At 37.0% G+C, this 22,956-nt stretch overlaps 1 protein-coding gene across 1 annotated transcript in view; it reads right to left on the bottom strand.

Moving 5' to 3' along the window:
• Positions 1 to 22,956, bottom strand: part of Top1 (DNA topoisomerase I) — an 80,748-nt gene that overhangs the window by 34,993 nt on the left and 22,799 nt on the right. Inside the window, exons 3-7 of the mRNA XM_052184172.1 lie at positions 19,840 to 19,942; positions 10,076 to 10,199; positions 8,564 to 8,619; positions 5,784 to 5,879; positions 3,137 to 3,212 (exon numbers count right to left, since the gene is read on the bottom strand). Coding sequence (XP_052040132.1) covers positions 3,137 to 3,212; positions 5,784 to 5,879; positions 8,564 to 8,619; positions 10,076 to 10,199; positions 19,840 to 19,942 — 455 coding nt within the window. The remainder of the gene's footprint in view (positions 1 to 3,136; positions 3,213 to 5,783; positions 5,880 to 8,563; positions 8,620 to 10,075; positions 10,200 to 19,839; positions 19,943 to 22,956) is intronic.

Raw genomic sequence — 22,956 nt, 5'->3', positions numbered from 1 at the left:
ATAGCAGAGACAAGACTTTCAGTGTTGAAACTGTTGAGATAATCAGGACTTTGAATTAGAGTAAATGTATTTTGCAAAATGAGATGGCCATAAGCCAATGAAGACACAGATGAAATATTAGGAGGAAAGTTCTGTGTTTTTGTATCAAATTAAGGAGGGTGAACTTGTGACAGTTAATCTTCACAGTCTACTTGGCTAAAATCTAAGAAGACATCTGTCATGCCTGTGAGACTATTACCAAAGAAATATTTCAAAGGTTAACTGTAGGCAGCAGCATCCCAGAGACTGAAGACCCAGATGAATCAAGTCTTTCCTGGCTGTTTGTGCAGCATGACCAGACACTTCACTCCTCCCACCATAATAGAATATATTTCTTCAAGCTGTAAGCCAAAATAAGCTTGTCCTAAAATTGCTTTTGCCAGGTATGTCCCAGGAAACAAAATAACATTTACAAAAAAAACAAAAACAAAAACCCAAAAACTAAAACAAAAAAACTTACTACCTCACTAATATGTAAAACATTCCTATTTTTATATTATCATTTTAAAATGATCCATCAGGGAAACTACTATCCACAAAACAATCCCAGAGACAAATTAAAAATAAGAAGCAAATGCTAGTGAGTGAAGTTTTAATGATTACTTCTAACACCTGGGGCCCCTACCATAAGAAAACTGTGCATCAATATTTAGTCTTTCAGACTATATTTTTCTACAGGGAGAAGGATGCTACACAAAAACATTAAAAATAAAGTCAAAAGCTGTCCCTTTTCCAATCTGTTTAACATAAAGTGGAGCCATTTTACATAAAGACAAAGCAATGGACTGCAAGAAGAACTTGACTTCTACTAGTCTGTAATGATTATGAGTGGCTGCGTTACTGTAACAGCTATTCAACATTTCACTATCAGTTCCATAAACTAGTTCTCATTAACTTGAACTTCTGCTAAGCAGACACCAATGATCTGAAAAGCTACATCCTTCTAACAGCAGAACTTGATTTAGCTCACCATGCCCAAGAACATTTTAAAACATGATCTCATTAAAAACCTTTCTTCCTTCTTGTGAAATAAAGGACCAGCCTACTCTCACAGTAGGAGGTAGGATAAGATAGATAGCAGCTAGTATGCTGGCTCTAGACCCAATGTTTGAGAACAAATTCTAGTTATACAATTCAGTAGCTATATAACCTCTAATAGCCAATCCCTCTAAACCCCAAGTTTAGGCATCTGCCAATAAAAGGGGAGTCATATTACTTTTTGTGGCTATCATAAGAATTAAAAAACAGATTATGTAGAAAACTGATTAGATGAAGTAACTATCTAAAGTTAATGCTCATTTAAATATGGATATCAAGTTTTGTTTTGTTTTTAATGTAATGAGCTGTCTTCAGACAGCTACCAGAAGAGGGCATCAGATCCCTTTATGAATGATTGTGAGCCACCATGTGGTTGTTGGGAATAGAACTCTGAATCTCTGAAAGAGCAAGCAGTCAATGCTCTTAACTACTGAGCCATCTCTCCAGCCTGCATATCAAGTTCTTAACACTGTGATAAATGGTATTTTTAGTAGTCACTGTGTAGCCCAGGCTAGACTTTAATCTCATAATTCTCCCACCCCAGTCTTCAAAGTGCTGCGATTACAATTTTGCAGTCACCATACACCATACACAATCAAATTACTTTCTCTGTGCCCCCTGAATGCAAGGTCTCACTATGTATCTATCCCCAGGTAGCCTCACACTCTGTATATATTCCCGTCTCTGCCTCCTGAGTGCTGGGGTTAAAGCTTCATGCCACCATCCTCAACCTTAGATAACAATCTTAAAAGCCCCCTCCTCCCTGCCCCCACTATTACTATCATTACTGCTGGTACTTTTTAACCTATCCACATTTAAGCCCATTTTGTCCACAACATTGACTAACCTCACAGAAAGAGCATTAAAGTTAAGAACTCTACTTAAGAGCCTAAGGAACTGCTGACATCTTTCTTAAAAAGTTCTTGCTAACAACTCTTTAGTACAAGAAATTAAAAAGAAAAAGGAAAGAAAAGAACTACATTACTCTATTTATATCTACCACAAGCACCAAATAGGATCCTTAGAAAAAGCACTTGAACTAAAGTTAAAAAATTAAGGAAGATTATAAAACAGTAGAAAGGAGGAAATAATGTGTGTTCCAGACAGAAGAACAGCATGTACTACACACAGAACTCTGAAGTACACAATCTGTGTGAAAAACAAACAGAGGTAGCCAGTATGGTCAGAGCAAGGTAAGCTCAGGAGGAACAAAATGAAGCAAGGCACAAGATGCAGAGGCCAGACTGAGGAGTGGTGCTCCAGAGCTTACATTTCATCCTACAACCAAGAGGGCACTCATTAAAAGGACTTTAAATTGGGGCAGTTATTTAAAATTAGGAAAAGAGTATGTTTTACTACACAAAAAAGGATATGAAATATTAAGACAGAATCTTCAAAGGTCTTTTTCTTTTTAAGAAATTGTTTTTATTTATTTTATGTATACACTGTAGCTGTCAGACACAACAGAAGAGGGTGTCAGATCCCATTACAGATGGTTGTTAGCCACCATGTGTCTACTGGAATTTGAACTCAGAACCTTTGGAAGAGCAGTAAGTGAGTGCTCTTAAACACTGAGCCATCTCTTCAGCCCCGGTTGTTTCTTATGTATGTTTTTCTGCATACCTACAGGTAGCTTACTTTATCACTATCAGCACAAGCTATGAATAGACAAAGAGTAGACTCAAGGGTGGCTGATACACTGGATATCTCAAAATCTTGGCACACTCAGTGTCACAGCCACAACTTGTTTGCAAAACTTTCCCCCACTCTTACTACTATAACAAACCAAAAAATTTCTAAAGTTTATTTGACCTCAAGAGCTATTTTAAGACCCATGAGATGATGACCTAGCAGTTAAAGGTACTTGCTGTCAAACCTAATAACCCCAGTTCAATTTCCAGGAGAATCGTCTTCTCGAAGTTGTCATCTGAGTTTCATATGTGCATCACACACACACACACACACACACACACACACACACACACACTCTTTAAAAAAAAAACCACAAGTTTTTTAAGGCTGTTTTATACAAATGTAAGCCTCAAAAACTTTTACTAACCTCTTCTTCTTCTAGTTTTCTTTTCTTCTCCTTCTTGATATCTTCTGTCTTAATTTTCTTAGGTTTATAATCAGCACTAGAAAGGGGAACGTGAATATGCAGTTAATGCAGCTATGACTCAAGAGTTCTCACCTACAGGACTAGGATCACCCAACTCTGAAAAAAGTGTCCATGGCAGGTATGATTGCTGTAATTCTTGATGGGCATTCTACAGTAGTAAAGACAAGATTAAGGTCTGGAGAAATGCTCAAGATGCTAAGACTACTGGCTGTTCTTGCAGAACCTCGGCTAACTTACCAGCACCCACATGGGACAGCTCACAACAATCTGTAACTCCAGTTCTAGAGGATCTGATAAAGAACACTTTAGGCTTCTATGGATAGCAGGCATGCATGTGGTACACATATAAATGCTCAGGATCATGACATAAGATAAAAAATGAAATAAATCTAAAAGACAGAAACAGAATAGAGGCCAATAGTAACGCTATAGAGCTGCTTGATATGGATGCTGGCAAACAAACTGTTCTCCCGAATAGCAAGCACTCTTAACCACTGAACTATAGTTGTAGCAAATATACTTGATTTCTAAATGTTATATGCACGTATGTCTAAGTGCTCATATTCATGTGGAGGCCAGTGGACAACTTGTACTGTCCTCCTAAAGAACACTCTCAATCTCCTTTGAGACATGGTTTCTCAGGATCATGGAGCTTAGGAATTAAGCTAAACTAAATGACCAGCAAGTCCTAGGAATTCTCCTGTCTCCGCCTTTCCCAGCCTTAGCATGCTCCACCACACCTGAAATTTATATATGTGCTCTGGACCAATTCAGATCCTCATGCTTGCAAGGTAAGCACTTTATCAACTGTGCTACAGGCTCAGCCATTCTATCTTAAATCCTGTGACTATTCATAGAATATAGTAAACTATATACTCAAACTAGTAAAGCAGAATACATTATCATTGGATCAATCTAGGAAAGAGGTAAATGCAAGCCTTAAATCACAATATCAACTTCACTATCTCTGTACACTAAAGGTTCCCTTATATATCAAAAGGCATAAATCCTAGAAGAAAAAAGAACTGAAGTAGAGCCTCATGTAGCCCAAGCTAGCCTCAAATACACTATATAGTCAGGAATGACTGAGTTTCTGATCTTCTTGCCTCCTCTTCCCAAATGGTGGTATATGAGGTGTGTACCATACCCAGTTTTATGAGGTGCTGGGATCAACCTATGACTTTCTGTGTGGTAGACAAGCACACTACCAACTGAGCTATATCCCAAACCCAATATTTCTCAATTTACTTGTTCAAAATTGAAAAACTTCCAAGGGACTAAAATAATTTACCCTTCACTAATTGTGTATGTTCTGAAATGTCTATACTAAATATGCATTATTTTTAATAAGAAAAATCACATTACATATAACCCATAAATTAATTTGCTTAGCAAACCCACTTCTTATAGATCAGTCTATTAACCACAAATACCAATTAATATATTTTTATTCATTATATATACATATTTATTCTTAAAACAGCCTTTTCCTTTTGTTTTTCTTTTTTTGTTTTTTTTTTTTTTAAAGACAGGATTTCTGTGAGTAGCCCTGGCTGTCTTGAATTTAAGAGACCCACCTGCCTCTGCCTCTTGAGTACTAGGATTAAAGGTGGTTACCATCATGCCTGGCTTTGGCCTTTTCTCTTAAAAATTGTTGAAGTATCTCTACTCTCTTATAATTCATTTTTTAATGTTTTATAAACTTTATATATATAAACTATTCCAAATTACCAGACTAAAACTAACCAGATCTAGCTCAATGAACATCTATATTTAGAATAGGCACTCAGAATAAAGTTGTACAACTTTGTTCAATTTTACATTTTCAGTACTGAATGTAGTTTATGCCCTTATTTACCACCAAAAGGGGGAGTGGGGGAAAAAGAAAAAAGAGAATCCACAATAAGTCAGAAGTAGAAAAACAATTAGCTTTGTATTCTCTTTCATAATGTATTCAATACTTTCACATCCCTTTCAATTATTTAGCCTTTCCTATTCTCTTCCTCTGAAGTATTAGTATATTACAGGAGAGAATGTGGGTTTTTTTTTTCTTTCTGAGATTATATGACCTTGCTTAGTATCATGTATTTTAAATCTATCCATATTACTACAGAACTATTAATTTGATTTTTCTTTAGAGCTAAGTAGTACATATCAAATGTTCATTATCCATTCATTTGTTGATGAACAAGGTTGATTCCAATTTTTGTGACTGTTAATAAGGCAGCAACTTCCATGATAATCTTCAATTCTGATGTTTTTCTACATTTTTCTATAATTTTATCAGAAATATTTTCCACGTAAATCTTCAACTCTATCATAAAATGTTTCTATTCCATATTTCAATTAATTTAGCAATGTTTTACATGTCTACCACTTTACTCTTTAATTTTCCATGAATATTTTCAATTTTAATGTGTTTATCTGAAATATTTTCCATGTAAATCTTTAATTTTATCATAAAGTGTTTTTACTTCCCTTTTTAATAAAAAAAAAAAAACAGGAAAAATAATAAGCAACAAACACTCTTTTCAAGTTGAAATTTCTTTAAATGTTCCACTTTAATCTAAAAGGAAGAAATACTTACTCATCTTCATCTCGAGGCCTCTTCAGTGGCTTTATATCCTCTTTTGGAGGAACAAAATAACCATCATCTTCAGGTTCATCTTTAATTCGTGGTGGACTAAAGAGAAAACAAAACAGCTAGTTAATGATTACTAGAATGTTAGAATTGTGTTAAATAACAAAGTAGGAACCCTGCCTAATTTTATGTCCACATGAATGACACAAGCTACATCTGAAAGGAGGGGACCTCAACTGAGAAAATGCCTCCCTAAAGACACAATTGTAGGGCATTTACTTAATTACTGGTTGATGTGGGACGGCTCAGTCCATTATATGTAGGACCACCCCTGGGCTGCTGGTCCTGAGTACTATAAGAGCGCAGGCTGAGCAAGCCATGACAGGCAAGCCAGTAAGCAGCACCCTTCCATGACCACTGCACCAGCTCTTAGCTCCAGGTTCCTGCCATGAATTCCTTTAGTGATAAACAATAATGTGAAAAAATGCTAATGAGGATATAAACTAGTACAGCCACTATGAATATCCTATAAAGGACTATACCTAAGAACAGATCATGATATGACCCAGTTATACCACTCGTGGGTGCATACCTAAGAGAAGCTTCGCCAGTATACCATACAACATGGATCTCTGTAAATCCACAATAGTCTAAATCCAGAACCAGTGTGGATGCTAATCAGTAGATGAATGCATAAAGAAAATATGGTATATGCACAATGGAATTATATTCAGGCATAAATAATAAAATTGCATTATTTGCAAGGAAAAACAGAAAAACAAATACCATGTTTTCTCTCTTATGCAAAAAAACAAAAAAACAAAAACAAAAAAGTAAAAAACACCTCAATTTTTAAAAATCTGGCATGAAAGGGAATGGAGAGATGGCACAATGGTTAGGAATACTTGTTAATCTTCCAGAAAGCATGAGTTCAATAGCATGAGTTCAATTATTAGCACCCACATGGTAGTTCACAACCATCTGTTAACTCAAGTTCCAGGAGAGCCAATGTTCTCTTCAGACTTCTATAGTGACTAGGGACAGGCATGGTGTATAGAAAAACATGAGGGTAATATGCTCATATACATAAAATAAAAAAAAACAAAAGATCTTAAAATTTTCATGAAAATAGAGTATGAAGGAGAGAAATTTAAGGCAAGGGAGAAAAAAGAATGTTACATTCTGTTTCCATATATATATATATAAAATTTATGAGCAAAGTACAATGACATTATGAAACCTGTACTAACTAGAAAGAGTAAGCTGGGGATCTGGAGAGATGTCTCAGAACTTATAAAGAGCACTTGTTCTTGTAAGAGACCCAGATTTATCTAACACTCACGAGGAAGCTCACAACCATCTATAACTCAAGTTCCAGGAAATCCAACATCTTATATTACCTCCATGGAAATCAGGCATGCACATAGTGCACAGATATGAACAAAACATTCATTCATAAACATTGAATTTAAAACTTTTTTTAAAATTAAGTTGGGTACAGTTGCACACATCTGTAATTTCAACACTTCCAACAATTAAGGAACAAGAATCAAGGTCAGTCTTGGTTATATATAATGGTTCAAGCCACTCTGAACTTCAGAAGACTCCGCATTCACAAATGATGAGATAGGGGATCATATAGGTCAACTATCTTATAATGATGATGATGTGGTGGTGGTGGTGGTGGTGGTGGTAGTGAAGATGATGATGAAGAAAGGGGAGAAGGAGGGAGATGAGGAGGGGAATCGCTGACGACAGGGTCACAACACTCAGGAATCTTAGAATGTTCTTTTCCTAGCCTGGCTTGGTACATCTCTTCAAATTAGACCTTACTGACTCAGTAAAGAAAATGGTCTCCCAAAATAAACCGGCCATTTATGAAGTGGTGGAACTGAAGAATAAGTATCTAGTCTCAACTGTAAAATATATTCACAGCATGAAGTATAGAAAATGTATCCTCCTTTCTTTCTAAAAGCATTACATCCATTTTGCTTACAACAAAATCTGAATGTTTAAAGATATTAGCTCTCCTTATTCCAGCACATTTCCCCCAATCTCCAAATGTCACTACTACAGCTGTTTCTCCTTCTATTCCCAATCAATTATAAAGCCCTGGAGATCCAGAAAAGACACAACATCCACTGGTTCAAAGTTAATGCTCCATCCTAAGTGTCACGTGTGAAAGCAAGTAGTGAGTTACCACACTTCAAAGATGTTCATTAAAAACAAAAACAAAAAACAAAGATGAAGTTTTCTGGGAGGCAGAGGCAGGAGGATTTCTGAGTTCAAGGCCAGCCTGGTCTACAGAGTGAGTTCCAGGACAGCCAGGGCTATACAGAGAAACCCTGTCTCTAAAATAACCAAATCCAAAAAAAAAAAAAAAAACAAAAAAACAAAAAAACAAAAAAACAAAAAAACAAAAAAACAAAAAGAAATATTGGGGAATAGTAAGATGAATACTATAAAAGCCCATAAGCTATATAATATATATTCTAAGATGTCAAATTTTGTGGTATGTAAATACCTCAACTTTAAAAAATCTTATTCTGTTAGCCTTCTCCATTTCTAGTAAATTTCTGGATAAATGCTATTCAGCCTCACTAACTAGAACTATTTAAAAACAAAACAAAACAAAACAAAGTTGGCCTAGGTCAAGTACTCAATACTGACTTTTTTTGAACAGTCAAGGTGGCTAGTTCAGTTCATGTTGGAAAAGCTTAGACATCACCATGCAGAGTCACCCTCCTCCCCCTCAAACAAAAAGCTACCATAGCAAAAGGTCTTACCTAGAGAAGCCATTTTCTTTTTCCTTCTTTATTTTTGCATCCCCAGCAGCTCTAATCTGCAAGGTAAAACCACAGACACTTAGTAAGTGCTTCGAAAGTATTTAACACTAAAACAAAACAAAAATCTCTTATTCAAGAATATTATCATCAATTTTGGAGACTTTAAATTTATTAGCATACACTGATGAGGTTCTCTGATCTACCTGCTACTCATCTCCCATTCCTAATGATCCCCTACCTAATCAGTCTCTTCCACTGCCATGACTTGTCTTTTTGGATGTCCCACTGATTTGAATCAGAATTGCTTATAGGAGTATGGATAGGCACCTTACCAGTGATTGTACCACTTGGGGAACTCACTCCTTCCTCTAATAACCATTAATGGATGGTAGTCTTAAAGGAAGAGACCTCTGAGTCTCTACCCTTCTCCAAAACAGAATGTTGACAGGCTCAATACTGTTCATGTCTTGTGCTGATTATCAATTCCTCAAAACAGCAACTCTTAACAGTATATTTCATCTCCCCAATAAATATATCCATTACTCAAAAATGTGCCGCTAGCAGCAGAAGGGAAAAAAAAAACATAAAATAGACTAGTCTATTTCCTGCCCTCTCCTCTGTGTGTGTGTGTGTGTGTGTGTGTGTGTGTGTGTGTGTTTCCCCATCTATAACTTTCTAGAAAAAACAAATCATTAAAAAACCTTAACATGTACATACAAAGGGCTGTACCCAACTCCCTATCTATGGGGTCTCTGAAAAGACACAAAATGATCAGTGCATTGGCTAACTCAGAGAAAGAAGGGGACTGCAAGTCAAAAGTATAAACAAGATGTCTTGTTCCACAGTCTCTATTCCCCAGTGTCTGAGTTTTTCATTCAAGAATCTTCTTTCTTTCTTGAAGATAGGGTAAACATCCCATATTGGGGATTAGCTTGAACTCACTTTGTAGCCCAAGATGACCTTGAGTTTCTACTCCTCCTATCTCTTCACCTCCCAAGTGTTGGGGTAACAGGCATGCACAAACACAACTGGTTTAGGTAGTGCTGGAAATTATAAGACTTCCTGCATGCTAATCAAACTTAGTCTATCAACTAAGTGCAGACCTAGCCCCAGAATCTTCAATCTTTTCATCAAAAGAGACCCAGTAAAGCTTTAGGCCTTCTTCCAAAACCAAAACTTTCCCTAAAACAGAAAAGATGTTTCCAGAAACATTATAATCACATTGTTGTATAAAATAAACAGACTTACTGTATTGTGAAAGACATGGTGTTAAATAATTTGGTTACCATAGTTTCAGACAGGTTGAATCTCAAGTCTTTTTTGATGGAGGAATGGGGAGTTTTTGTTTTAGCCTGCTTTGTACTGCCTGCTAACTCTGAAGTCTTCTACAGACCTTTTTACTTCCAAGGCCGAGGGTAGATATAACAAAGTTACTTTCATTATGCTTCTAAAGTAATCAAAATAAAAGCACATCTTAACTCTTTTGTTCCCCCTTAAGGGAAAGTTCCTTACCTTTTCCTCCTTTCGTTTTTCCTTGTCTCTGTCTTTATGTTTGTCTTTATGTTTTTCTGAGCTTCCATCTTTGTGTTTGTTTTTTTCTTTCTCTTTGTGTTTCTTTTCAGAATCTTTATGCTCACTATTAAAAATAAGACATTAAAAAGTTAGCTAAGAGTAAGAACCACAAGATTAACTAAAAAAGACATACACCATGAAAACTTATAATGCTTACACAGTCCTGACAAAAGGTTCAAAAACTGCAGGCTGTATCAGAGGGGACCTCCTGGGTTAAATTCACCAAGGGTAACCAGAAAATACCAAAAGTCATCAGGATTCTGTTTTGATGTCCCTTTAGCTCTTAAGTACAGCTGATGCTGGGACAGGAGCCCATGTTGAATCAGGAGCAACAAGGGAATGTACCCAGTGTGTAACTGCACTGCTGTATTAGGTACACAAGAACAACTAGAAATAGAAAATATTCTGTGGCATAACCTTGCTTCATGACCCTTAATGAGGGTGTCACAAGCCAAATGAGACCCAGGGGAAAGTGGCCCTTTAAGTGTTTGTTGATTCAACAGTCAATCAAGTCCATTAGAGATAAAGTTGCTAAAGTCCTGAACATGGTCACTTGTTTCCTATCCTAACAGGAGCTTCTTCAGGATGCCTTCATAGTTGCCTAATTATTACATGGGAATTTGGAGTTCCCACTTTGGAGTTCTTACTCTCATTATCAAAAGAACTTAGAAAGAGATTCAGATGGAAGTTTAGGGCACACAGGTGGAAATCTTAGTACCTGCCCGAGGAAAAGAGAGAGAAAAGAGGAAGACAAAAAAATAAAATAAAATAAAATAAAAATCCATGCTGTTGAATTAGGCCAGCATGTTCAGCAATGGAGGTCCCCAAATAGCCACTTAGCAAACAAGCAGCTACATGGCAGAAGGGATATTGAGAGCTGTCTTAGAGAACAGTGAGAAGGCAAGTGTTAGACAAAGTATATCCATGCTTTTTGGCCCTCATATCAAAAGAAAAAGAGATAAAAAAAAATAAAAAAGAACAAGTTAAGCTTCCAGATTAGGTCTCACAGAAGCAGGTAGATAAGCAGATAAACTCTACAGCACTACATAATGGAAGCTCTGCAGTGACTGACTCCAGAACATTCTTTAAAGGTAACAGAATATACAGCAGGCCTAGTTTGATTGCTGCCACTTTTTTTTTTCTTTGTAGCCCTGGCTGTCCTGGAACTCACTCTGTAGTTGGCCTCGAATTCAGAAATCTGCCTGCCTCTGCCTCCTAAGTGCTGGGATTAAAACCATGCGTCACCACTGCCCTGAATTTCTGTAACTTTCTAACTTTCTAACAATAAAAAATACAGTGAATGTTCTATCTCCAATAGTCACAACTGATGTAAGAGGATTCAATCCAACTGACCTCAAAAAGTATTTGTTGGCTGTGCCAGACTCAAGACAAAACATTGTAAAGTGAATGGCCCAACAAACTAAAAGCTTTCCCACTAACTTTAACTAGAAAGAAATAGTTACTTCTAGATGAAGTTTGTAGATCCTGCAGGCTTCTTCCTCAAAATAAGAAAAGACTCACCTAGAAGCAAGGACAAGGTCTGTGTTCACTATTTCTAAGTCTTACTTTGAAAGAGGTATGTGATCATATTAATAGCCCTGTAAAAGTACATTTCTTATTTTGGAAAGCAAAATATTACATCACAAGGCAAGAATCATTAAAATGATCATACATGTTCATATAAGATTTTCTAGAAATTTATCATAGGGAAGCAACGTTACACACTAAGTTGTTTATTTTGGTACTTACCATAATACCCAAAAGGAAAAAGAAAATGAGAAAATGGAAACAATCTAAATGATTACCCAGAGAGGAAATTGTGTTATATCAAATCATGTAACTATTAAGGAATATTTATTATTTTAAGTACACATTCATAATACTCCTGACAGTGCCAACAAGACTATGTAAAATGCCTTTACTGTAAATGTAGACAAAGACAAGAAACTAGCAGCAAAAGCCACATACTGCAGAACAATGTGGATAGTTCTTTTTTTGGTGGATAGGGCTAAACAGTTAAAGCACTTGCTCCCTGCTGGACTATTCCACAGCTAAGCAAAACAGAACTCAAGCTTAAGTGGTCTGAATTAGGGGTTTATCCTAGGAGCAGGAGTGCTAACTGTAAGCCCAACTAATAGAGACAGTCAGGACTTTTAAGATTAATCAGCTCATTTGCCACTTGTTTTACTCAGGGCAGAAAAAAAAGCAGGCCTCACTGGCAATGATCTCAAGAGACCCAAGAAGTCTCCCCTAAACACTGTTTCCTAAAACGGTGTTTGTCTATAAAGAAGATAAAAACAAGACAAAAAGTAATGGCATTTAATTAAGCCAAGCCACAGAACACAAGTCAAATAAACTATTTTTACACTTGCCTCTATGTACAAAAGTAGCCATAACTAAGACAGGCATCTGGATTATAAGTACAAACTCTAAGAAAATTAACCAGAAGGTAAAGACTAGTAGATACAGGACTACAGGTTTAGGAGGATGCAGGCACAATCACAGATGGGAGGAAATGCCCATTTTGCATTGCTTACATACTCCCTCATTTCCATTCTCCTCCAGCACTCATTAGCTGTTTTTTACATGAGCCATACATTAAAGGGCAAGCTTCCACAGCAGGCCTTTCAGCTCATTGAGGCTGAATGGCACATGGAATGCTAATGGCACACACAGAGACCACATTTCACGAACAGTACATCACTCTACTCATTGTTTTCTCATGATGTGCTTCTATTCAAATACAATGTTTTATCAAAAACCTTATCATATAACTAGTATAAAAGAATCAATCCTTTATATAGTGCAAAGACTAAAACTAGACTCAGTATGTATCATACATATAATAATATGCATAGTTTTGATATTACTATGTTCAGATTCTTTTATAAAAGTACTTAAAAAAAGTAATTAAAAAGGAACCTATAACAAACAAAAAAAACCTTAGTCTTCTACACAAATTTTACATAAAATAAACTGAGCCGGGCATGGTGGCACATGCCTGTAATCCCAGCACTTTGGGAGGCAGAGGCAGGTGGATTTCTGAGTTTGAGGCCAGCCTGGTCTACAGAGTGAGTTCCAGAACAGCCAGGGCTATAGAGAGAAACCCTGTCTCGAAAAAAAAACCCAAAAAATCCAAAAAAACAAACAAAAACCTCTGTAAACAATCACAGGCATCTTAATGATGAACATATCTTCTCCCTACATCATCCTCTAACCAAGTGTTACACTTGGTTTTTGATACACAAAGTGTTATGTATGGGCTAGCATGTGTAGCGTATGCATTTGCATGTGCTTTGGTTTCTTTGCTTGTCTTTGAGATGGGGGTCTTAATATGTAGCCCTGACTAGCCTGTAACTCACTATATAGACCAGGCTATCTTTAAGCTCACAGGGATCTGCTGGCCACTGCTGGGATTAAAGGTGTGAGTGACACCTGGCTGGCTATACTTAGTTTTACAACCCTTATTTTGCTCAATTCTGTAATAATTCTGAAAGGTTTTATTTTTTTTTAGACTAATTTATATACAGAGGAAATGGGCATTTAAAAAACTAATGCAAATTCTGTTACAGAGGAGCAATGCTAGGATTAAATTTAGTATTTCCATTTAGAAGTTTGGAGCACCTGTTCATTGTTATAACATTTCCACTTAAATCATTTTTAAAACATTTGTTTACTTATTTGTTTATTGTGTATGGGTGTTTTGCCTGCATGTATGTATGCACTGGGTATCTGAGGAAGACAGAGGGTGCCAGATCCCCTGGGGCTAGGGTTACAGAAAGTTGTGAGCTGGCATGTGGGTGCAAGTAATTGAAATGGGGTACTCTTGAAGAGTAGCAAGTACTCTTATTAACTGCTAAACTATCTCTTGAACCCAAGATATAACATTTTCAATTAAGGAAGACTGGTGTTGTATTGAAAGTCTAAGATTTGACATATTTAAGGTCATTAATATCTTGCCACCAAGTAGATATTTTCTAAATATTTGAAAAGATAAAACGTTTGTGATTACTTCCTATGAAAATATAAATGGCTAATTAAAAAATACCTCAGACTCTGGTTTCCTTTAGATATTATACCACTTTTCTCAATTCTCTTTCTTAAAGTTATTAGAAAACTAAGCTGCCTCAGTGGAAAAAAATCACCTTTTGGCAATCAGAGGATGGGAACCTATGAGTCTCTAGATTTCAGTTTTGTTATTCATTAGGACATCAAACTAGAAGAAAGTGGTAATGGCATATCAAGACCACTCTGGGAAGTCGGGCAGTGGTGGCACACGCCTTTAATTCCAGCACTTTGGAGGCAGAAGCAGATGGATTTCTGAGTTTGAGGCCAGCCTGGACTGCAGAGCGAGTTCCAGGACAGTCAGGGCTATACAGAGAAACCCTGTCTTGAAAAACAAACAAACAAACAAACACACACACAAAAGATAAACACATATATTTAAAAAAAAAAAATGCTGAAGACCTAGATAGATATTCTGTGATAGTTACACTTTTGGATGAAATATAAAATTACCCCCACAGCTATGAGGCATTCTGAGAGGAAAAAAAAATTCCTAATGGCTATGAACAGAGGTTGACTCCTTGATTCACTCATGTTCCTCTGTAAGATTGTACCACACGAGCTGAATAAGCAAAGCCATGTTTAAGAAAGTAAACAGATGGGCTGGAGAGATAGCTCAATGGTTAAGAGCACTGGCTGCTCTTCCAGAGGTCCTGAGTTCAAATCCCAGCAACCACATGGTAGCTCATAACCATCTGTAATGAGATCTGATGCCCTCTTTTGGGTGTCTAAAAACAGCTACAGTGTACAGTTTTTTAAAAAAAGAAAGAAAGTAAATAGATAGCACACCTAGCCCTAAATGGAATGAACACACACACACACACTGCATCCCCTCCTTTTAAAATCTCAGGGTCACTTTCAGAAGAGAGGACAGAAAAGAGGTAGGGTGGTAGATGATGTCTTCTAAAAAGCAAATCCTGTAAGAATAATTTTAAAAAAGATAATGAAAAGACTTAAAGCCTTTTCATAATGTGCATGCTTGTCTTATGCTTCAAACAACCGAATTCCAATGATGATGATCATGAAGGAGGAAGAGGAAAAGGAAGAGGAAGTAAAGGAAGAGGAGGAGGAAAAGAAGGAGGAAAAGGAAGGGGAGGAAGAAGAGTTAGAAGAAGAGAAGAAGTAGAGGGGAAGGGGAGGAGAAGAAGGAGGAAGAGAAGAAGAAACAACTAATGATGAAGAGGAGGAGGAAGAGAAGAAACAACAACTAATGATAACGATGAGGAGGAGGAAGAGGAGGAGGAAGGAAGAGGAAGAAGAAGAGGAGGAAGAAGAAGAAATAACAACAACAACTAATAAAAATGAAGATGATGTCATGGGAGAAAATAGCCCTGCTATTTCTAAGGTGACAATTATGAGACCTCTGAGAAAATTGACCAGGGTTTCTTTAAAGACCTTAGATTAACAGAAGGAAAACAAGAGAAAGGACAAGCAAGGGAGGGCAATAAACTGGGAAGGTAAAGCATTTCTGTTTTTCCCACGGAAAATGATGAAAAGAGGGTAGTAGAACTCCTGCAAAACCCAGAGTCTGATATTCTGGGAGGATAGATGTTGGCTATGGGAAACCATCAAAATCTATACTTTATTTTATGGCCAATTAAAGTATTTAGCAAATAGCAAAGATATTACCATCTAATTTTAGCTATATCTTACTTCAACAAAACCCTGAAATGAGTACTGGTATCTAAACTTTGCACATTTGGAAATTAAAGCACTTGCTCAGAGAGAATCATTTAATGAGAAGGAATGAGGATTTCAACACAGGCAGTTTGTCTCCAGTCATGAAATTAGCCATTCTATTACTTCCCAAACAAAGCAAACAAAAACAAAACATTATTAGATTGAAAGAAATCTGCTCATCTTCTGAGAAGATGACTACGCCACTAATATTTGCCAACTATGCAAAGCAGCAGACACTGAAGGTGACAGACAATGGAATCTTGGGCACTCCTATAAGAGAATGAATAGGCTTCAAAGATACAGAAGGAAAGAAATTAATGGCTTTACAAGGAAAGCAGGCATCAAAATAAAGCTTAAATGTTTTAAATAAAAGAATTCCAGGTAACTTTAAATTGTCTCCCAGAATCGCTTCTCGGCCTTTTGGCTAAGATCAAGTGTAAATTGTCTCCCAGAAAATAGTACAGCAGCTAGTTATAAAAAGGCTCTAAAGCACAGTGGCTGCTGAATGTCCATCATCATTAGGTTACTAAGCAAAATCACAAGGACTCTGCTCTATTGAATTACCACAGTTGCCCACCTTGAATGAGTACCCAACACCAGATAGTACCCAATTCTATATACAAGGGCGGAGTGGGGGTCAGTGTTCCTTATACCAGCATACCTACTCTAAAATTCGATCTATAAATTAGTTATAAGGGATTAATACCAACAGTCATCATTTTTCTGTAGCTCTCAACACAATCATTCATCCTCTCCTTAGAGAACTTTTGCTTTCCACTTACAAAGAAACACTTTGCTGCTTGCTTTGGTACATCCTAATTGCTACATCACCACCCTCATACTTTGAAGGTATTAATAAAGGTAAAATGTCCACAACTTTCAAACTCAATTATGACTGACAAACAGGATGAAAATGTTAAGTATTGTGAATATACTAGACAGAGAGATGAAATCATGTCTCAGGGGTGTATTTCCTGAGGGTGCTCAGGAAGTCATAAAATTTGAAACTTATATCCATGCATATATAATCCCAACAAGAAGATCTCCTTTTATTAAAGCCAGCCTGGGTAACCATCTCACTAGCAATTTTCCATTAGGTTAGTTTGGACTTGCTGTCTGAAGAAAATCATTGCAACTTGTGCCAAGGAAGGAATACTGTATGCAATTACAGAAAATTCATGTAGAATAGATATTCCTTTGTTTGCAGGCTGGAGAAAATAAAAGGATGTTCCCAAAGATGCCCAAATCAATGTACCTTCTAAACTTCTATTCCTCCTCCATTTAAGTTCTTTATCCATTTCATTCTGGTTTACAGCTTAGCCTTTACCTATATTAATAAAGAGCTGTCCAATTATCCAAAACAAGAACTTTTTCTGTATTATAAATTCCCCTTTCTAAACTGTTTCCAGTAGCTTCCTCCTCCCTTTAAATCAAGTTCTTCTTTAAATTAAAGAAATTTCTTTAAACAGTTTTCAGCAGGTAATTTATCTCAAGACAACATTTTGGACCTCATTTCTGTCCTACCCTTTGTAACTAAAGTATCCACCTAATTGGATCCCTTCTGGAACAAAATACATGCTACAACAGTAACATGGCTTGTTTATGTTTTGTTCCTTGTGAAATATTCTGTTTCAATAAACAAACAAATATGAAAAACAAATGAGTAGCCAGGCGGTGATGGCGCACGCCTATAATCCCAGCACTCTGGGAGGCAGAGGCAGGCATATTTCTGAGTTCCAGGCCAGCCTGGTCTACAGAGTGAGTTCCAGGACAGCCAGGGCTATACAGAGAAACCCTGTCTCGGGAAAAAAAAAAAAAATCCAAAAAACAAACAAACAAAAAAAAAAGCAAAAAAAAAGAGAAAAAAACCAAACAAACAAAAAAATTAACTACTGAGATTCCACTACAAAAACTGACAGCTGTAATTTATCTACATGATCTTGTATTAGGTTTTGTAGTAATTGCCATCATCACCATTATTATCTAAATTACTTAGCACGAAGTCAAATAAAAATGAAAAGGAAACAAAGAAGGTAAGATGCTTAGATCAGAATACAGCTTGTAAATGGCAGAACTTGACCTTTTGTTTTATAGAGCCTTTCCATATTACACCTAAAATTAAAGAAAATCTGATTAAGAATGATTAAGAGAGCTGCTTGGTCACACTAAAAGCCCAGTAATTCCTGCAGAGATAGAAAAACAGTCCTTTTGTTTCAAAGTGTTTTTTAAAAAAATCTCATCTGTCAAATGTTACTGCTCAAGATGGGCGGTGGTGGCGCATGCCTGTAATCCCAGCACTTGGGAGGCAGAGGCAGGAGAATTTCTGAGTCTGAGGCCAGCCTAGTCTACAGAGTGAGTTCCAGGACAGCCAGGGCTATACAGAGAAACCCTGTCTTAGGGGTGGGGGGAGGTACTGCTCTGTCCTAATTTACTTTCCATTGTTCTGATAAAACACTGATCAAAAGGAACATGGGGAATCTCTAGTAGGAGAAAGGGAATAGGAAGTGGAGAGCAAGAGAGTATTCTACAAACAGCCATAGGATATTTTAAGGCCTAGTGCTATCAGAAACATGTTGTATCTAAGAAATTTAAAAGAAGTTTACAAGTCTTAATAAGCAGTGTAAGGTAAAGGCAAATGACAAGGGAAATGCAGCAGAGGAAGGCACCCAAAGCCTGCTGGAGAAGCACTATGCACATCAGAAGGAAATGAAATAGTGGCAAAGAAAGATGAAGCAGCATGGAGGAGTGAACAGGATGATTTTAAAAGAGGCAAGCTAAGAACATGATTTATCTCAGCAACCACTTGAACACAGGTCTAAGGTTTCAGTGTCACCATTCTGCAAATGTCAATTAAGTCAAGTTGTGCAACACTGCACTTTATTATTTTTATTTTTGTTTGTGTAAGTTAGTGTCTTGCACCACTTAGCCTAGATATGGCCTCAATCTTCTGGTTATCCAACCTTAGCACTCAGAATGCTAAGGTTACAGGTGTGAGGCAACCATGCTCAGCTACTGTTTGATGTTATTTAACCCTCCCTTAGCCTTGGAGATTTTTAACAAGCACTAATAACAATTATTGAAAACAAAAGAATAAAATCATTAGCTACAATTATGAATTCTCTTCACAATTCTAATAGTTTCTGTGTGCGCATATGTTGAGGCTCTGATAAACACATATTTAATGTCCTTTGTATTATCATGAAATGAGTTTATTGTTGGCAGTGTTCTTTGCTCTTGTCTATTTTGGTAGATAATACTATTAGCTAGACAAATGTAAATTGAGGAAGACAAGGTGCACAAAAAGCAAAACTTGACTCAAGTGCTGAGATTAATATTAAGAATAAATAAAATGGAAACTAAGTTGTAAGAAATGACTATCTGATAGAAAAAACAGGAGGGGTACAAGATTTGAGAAGAAATGTCCTAAGAGAAAATTAAACCGGATAGTGGTAGCACACACCTTTAATCCTAGCATTCAAAAGGCAGAGGCAACTGATCTACAGAGCTAGTTCCAGGACAGCCAAGGCTATATGCAAAGAAACCAGGTCTCAAAAAACCAATGAAACAAAACAGCAAGCACAATTATTACAAAAGGATAGAAAATTTCTCTTTAATTTGTCTGCTGACAAAATATAGCTTTAAAATCTAAGAAACAATGGCATCAAATCACTTTTTACCAAGGTAAGCTCTGCATGTTTGATTAGGCAGCCTGTTAAAATAGATCTATACTTTAGTTATTATGAAATGCTTATTAAAAGAAAACTCACTGTGTTTGCTCTGTACATCTAAATCTAAACAATAACTTCCTAAGTGAGACCTGAATTCTCAAAGCATTCTCTTCCATAACTACAGCAGATACAATCTCTTACTTTGCTACTTACCTCAAGCAGATACCTATCCATGGAAGCCAAGAATGCCAACTCCCTGTTGAATGAGGAACCCTGTTGGTCAATCCTTACCTGTTGCTATGCTTAGACTTTTCCCGGTCCTTATCCTTATCCTTCTTGTGCTCCTTATGCCGATGTTCTCGATCCTTGTGTTTATCTTTGTGTTTGTGAGAATCTGCAATCACAAGAGACAAGTCAGTCACAAGGAATCATAAGTTATCTTTTGCCTGCCTACCGTAACAAATACCTTTAGAAGCAGAAGTCAAATGGCAAAGTGGCCATAAAATCATATCCTACTGGTAGAAAGACTTCATAAAGAACACCCCATTGCCTACCTCAAATCCAGTAACTTATAAATAAGCAAGCACTGTTCCAGTAAGCTTCCTCCTTCACAGCTCACATGTTGATGAACCTTTGCTTCTAAATGAAGTAAAACTGCTAGTTCATATAAAAAATGCAACTCTATATTCCTAAGTAGCATGTTGACATATATTTCCATGAATAATTACTTACTCTGAGCTACTACAAATCATTAACAACATCTAGAATTACCAGTCTTGGCCTTTTTTGCTTGTTTTTCTTTAAGGCAAACTCCTGCTATAAAGCTCTGGCAGGCATGGGATTTTGTATGTCCATCAGACTGGCCTCAAACTGAGAGTCCCACCCACCTCTGCCTCCTGAGTACATTACAATGCTGTCTAACAGCATTTACTGTCTTAATTTTTGCTACTCTAAAAGGTATATTATGGTGGTTTGAGTAAAAATGACCCCCCCCAATAGTATCATATATGAATGCTTAGTCATCAAGTAGTGGCATTGTTTCAAAGTTAGGAGTTGTGGCCTTATTAGAGAAAGTATGTCACTGGGAGTGGGCTTTGAGGTTTCAAAACCCAAAACCAGGCCTAGGGGCCTCTTGGACAGTGAATTGGAATCAGGATGTAGCTCTTAGCTACTTCTCCAGCACCGTGCCTGCTTCCTGCTGCCATGCTCCTAAACATGATAATGGACTAAACTCTGCTGAAACTGTAAGTAAGCCCCCAGTTAAATGCTTTCCTTTATAAGAGTTGCTTTGGCTGGGCGGTGGTGGTGCGTGCCTATAATCCCAGCACTCTGGGAGGCAGAGGCAGGCGGATTTCTGAGTTCGAGGCCAGCCTGGTCTACAGAGTGAGTTCCAGGACAGCCAGGGCTACACAGAGAAACCCTGTCTCAGAAAAACCAAATCCAAAAAAAAAAAAAAAAAAAAAAGAGTTGCTTTGGTCCTGATGTCTCTTTACAGCAATAGTGACTAATACATATATAATGCACACATATATATTATGCACATTATATATATATATATATAAATGCACACTAGCCAGCTTTTTTTGTTGTTGTTTTTAAGAATTTTTAAACCTTTATACATGAGTGTTTTGTGTGTTTCTGTGTGCTGGGTTCCAGTGGAGGCCATAAGAGTATTGGATCCTTTGGAACTGGAGTTGCAGATAAGCCACTATGAGTGCTGGTAGCCAAATCTAGGTCCTCTACAAGAGCAAGGGCTCTTAAACACTGAGCCAGCCATCTCACTGTGGATAAAATTCTTGATTTTCTAATGATTAAATGATGATCATTGAAGACTATTTGTGCTTATTGACTATTCACATACTTTAAGTATCTATTGCAATTTCTCCCTCTACAGTATTTGTGTGTTTGTGTATACACCATATAACTGAGTTATATAAGTCCTTCCTCCTAACCCCTGGTTTTTTTGGGACAAGGTTTCTCTGTCCTTGAACTCAGAGATCCACCTCCCTCTATAAGATCTTTATATATTTCTGGGTTGTAATTTTTTTGGCCACATATATTATGATACTATGAATCTGTTCTTTTAGTCACTGACTAGCTATATACCCTTCAAACAGATACCCAAGTATTAGGAATTACAAAAGTGAACAAACAGGCTTTTTACAAAAACAATGATTTCATTTATGTATATGGGTATTTTGTTTGTCTTTGCTATTATTATGAATGTCTGTGTACCATGTGTATGCAATGGCTTGGAAGCCAGAAGAGGACATCAGATTCTCTAGAACTGGAACTGTAGATGGTTGTGAGCCTCCAAGTGGGTGTTGAGAGTCAAACCCCATTCTCTGGAAGAACAACAGCCAGTGCTCCTAACTGCTAAGTTATCTCTACAGACACCATGACCAGGCATGCATAAATAAATAAATAAATAAACAAACAAACAAATAAATAAATTCTTAAAGGTGTTTTCAAAGAGTCTAAGTTTTAAAATTTAGTAATTTATTTAATAAATTTTTCTCTTGATTTGAGCTTTGCTTACCAAAACATCAGTTGATCTCCCCCATCCTCACCCCCACCCAGTTATCTTAGAGGAAAGGGTCAGGATTCTTTGTTCTGATATTCTGATATTGTTCAATGTGATATATTGATTTTATTAAATAGTGGGTTCCATTAATACATTGTCTCCTCCCCACTTTTTGCTAGTACTAGGAAAACTACCACAGAGCTACATCCTAGGCCTTATTAACATTTAATAGCCGGGTAGTGGTGGCGTACGCCTCTAATCCCAGCACTCTGGGAGGCAGAGGCAGGCAGATTTCTGAGTTCGAGGCCAGCCTGGTCTACAGAGTGAGTTCCAGGACAGCCAACGCTATACCGAGAAACCCTGTCTGGAAAAAAACCAAAATCTAAAAAACAAACAAACAAAACATTTAATATACATATAAATGTACTTTAATAATATCCCCTCTATTACTCAGACTTATCCCACTCTCACTGACTCCCTATTCTCATTTACTGTGGTGCCATTTTAAGAACACAGGAGTGAAACACAGTGCTATAAGAATCTCTGATTCTTGCTTATTGTTGTGTACCTATATGCCAGCTCTGGGGAGACAGAGACAGACTTCTGGAACTCCCAGTTCAGTAAGAGATTCTATCTACAAAAAGGGAAAGAAAAAAAAGGAAAGAAAAGTGAAAAGAGGCTGGAGAAAAGTTTCAGTAGTTAAAAAAAGTACTTGCTGCTCTTTCGGATAGATAACGTAAATTCAGTTCACAGCATCCACGTTAGGGGCAACTCACAACCTGTCATACCTCAAGATCTAATACCCTCTCCTAGCCTCCAGGGGCATCTATACTCATACATACCCATGAACAAGTAATAAAATAAATCTTTAAAAAATAAGGCAG

Source organism: Apodemus sylvaticus, chromosome 5 (assembly GCF_947179515.1).
Source record: "Apodemus sylvaticus chromosome 5, mApoSyl1.1, whole genome shotgun sequence".
Taxonomy (NCBI): Eukaryota; Metazoa; Chordata; class Mammalia; order Rodentia; family Muridae; genus Apodemus; species Apodemus sylvaticus.
This window is presented reverse-complemented; position numbering and strand designations above follow the sequence as displayed.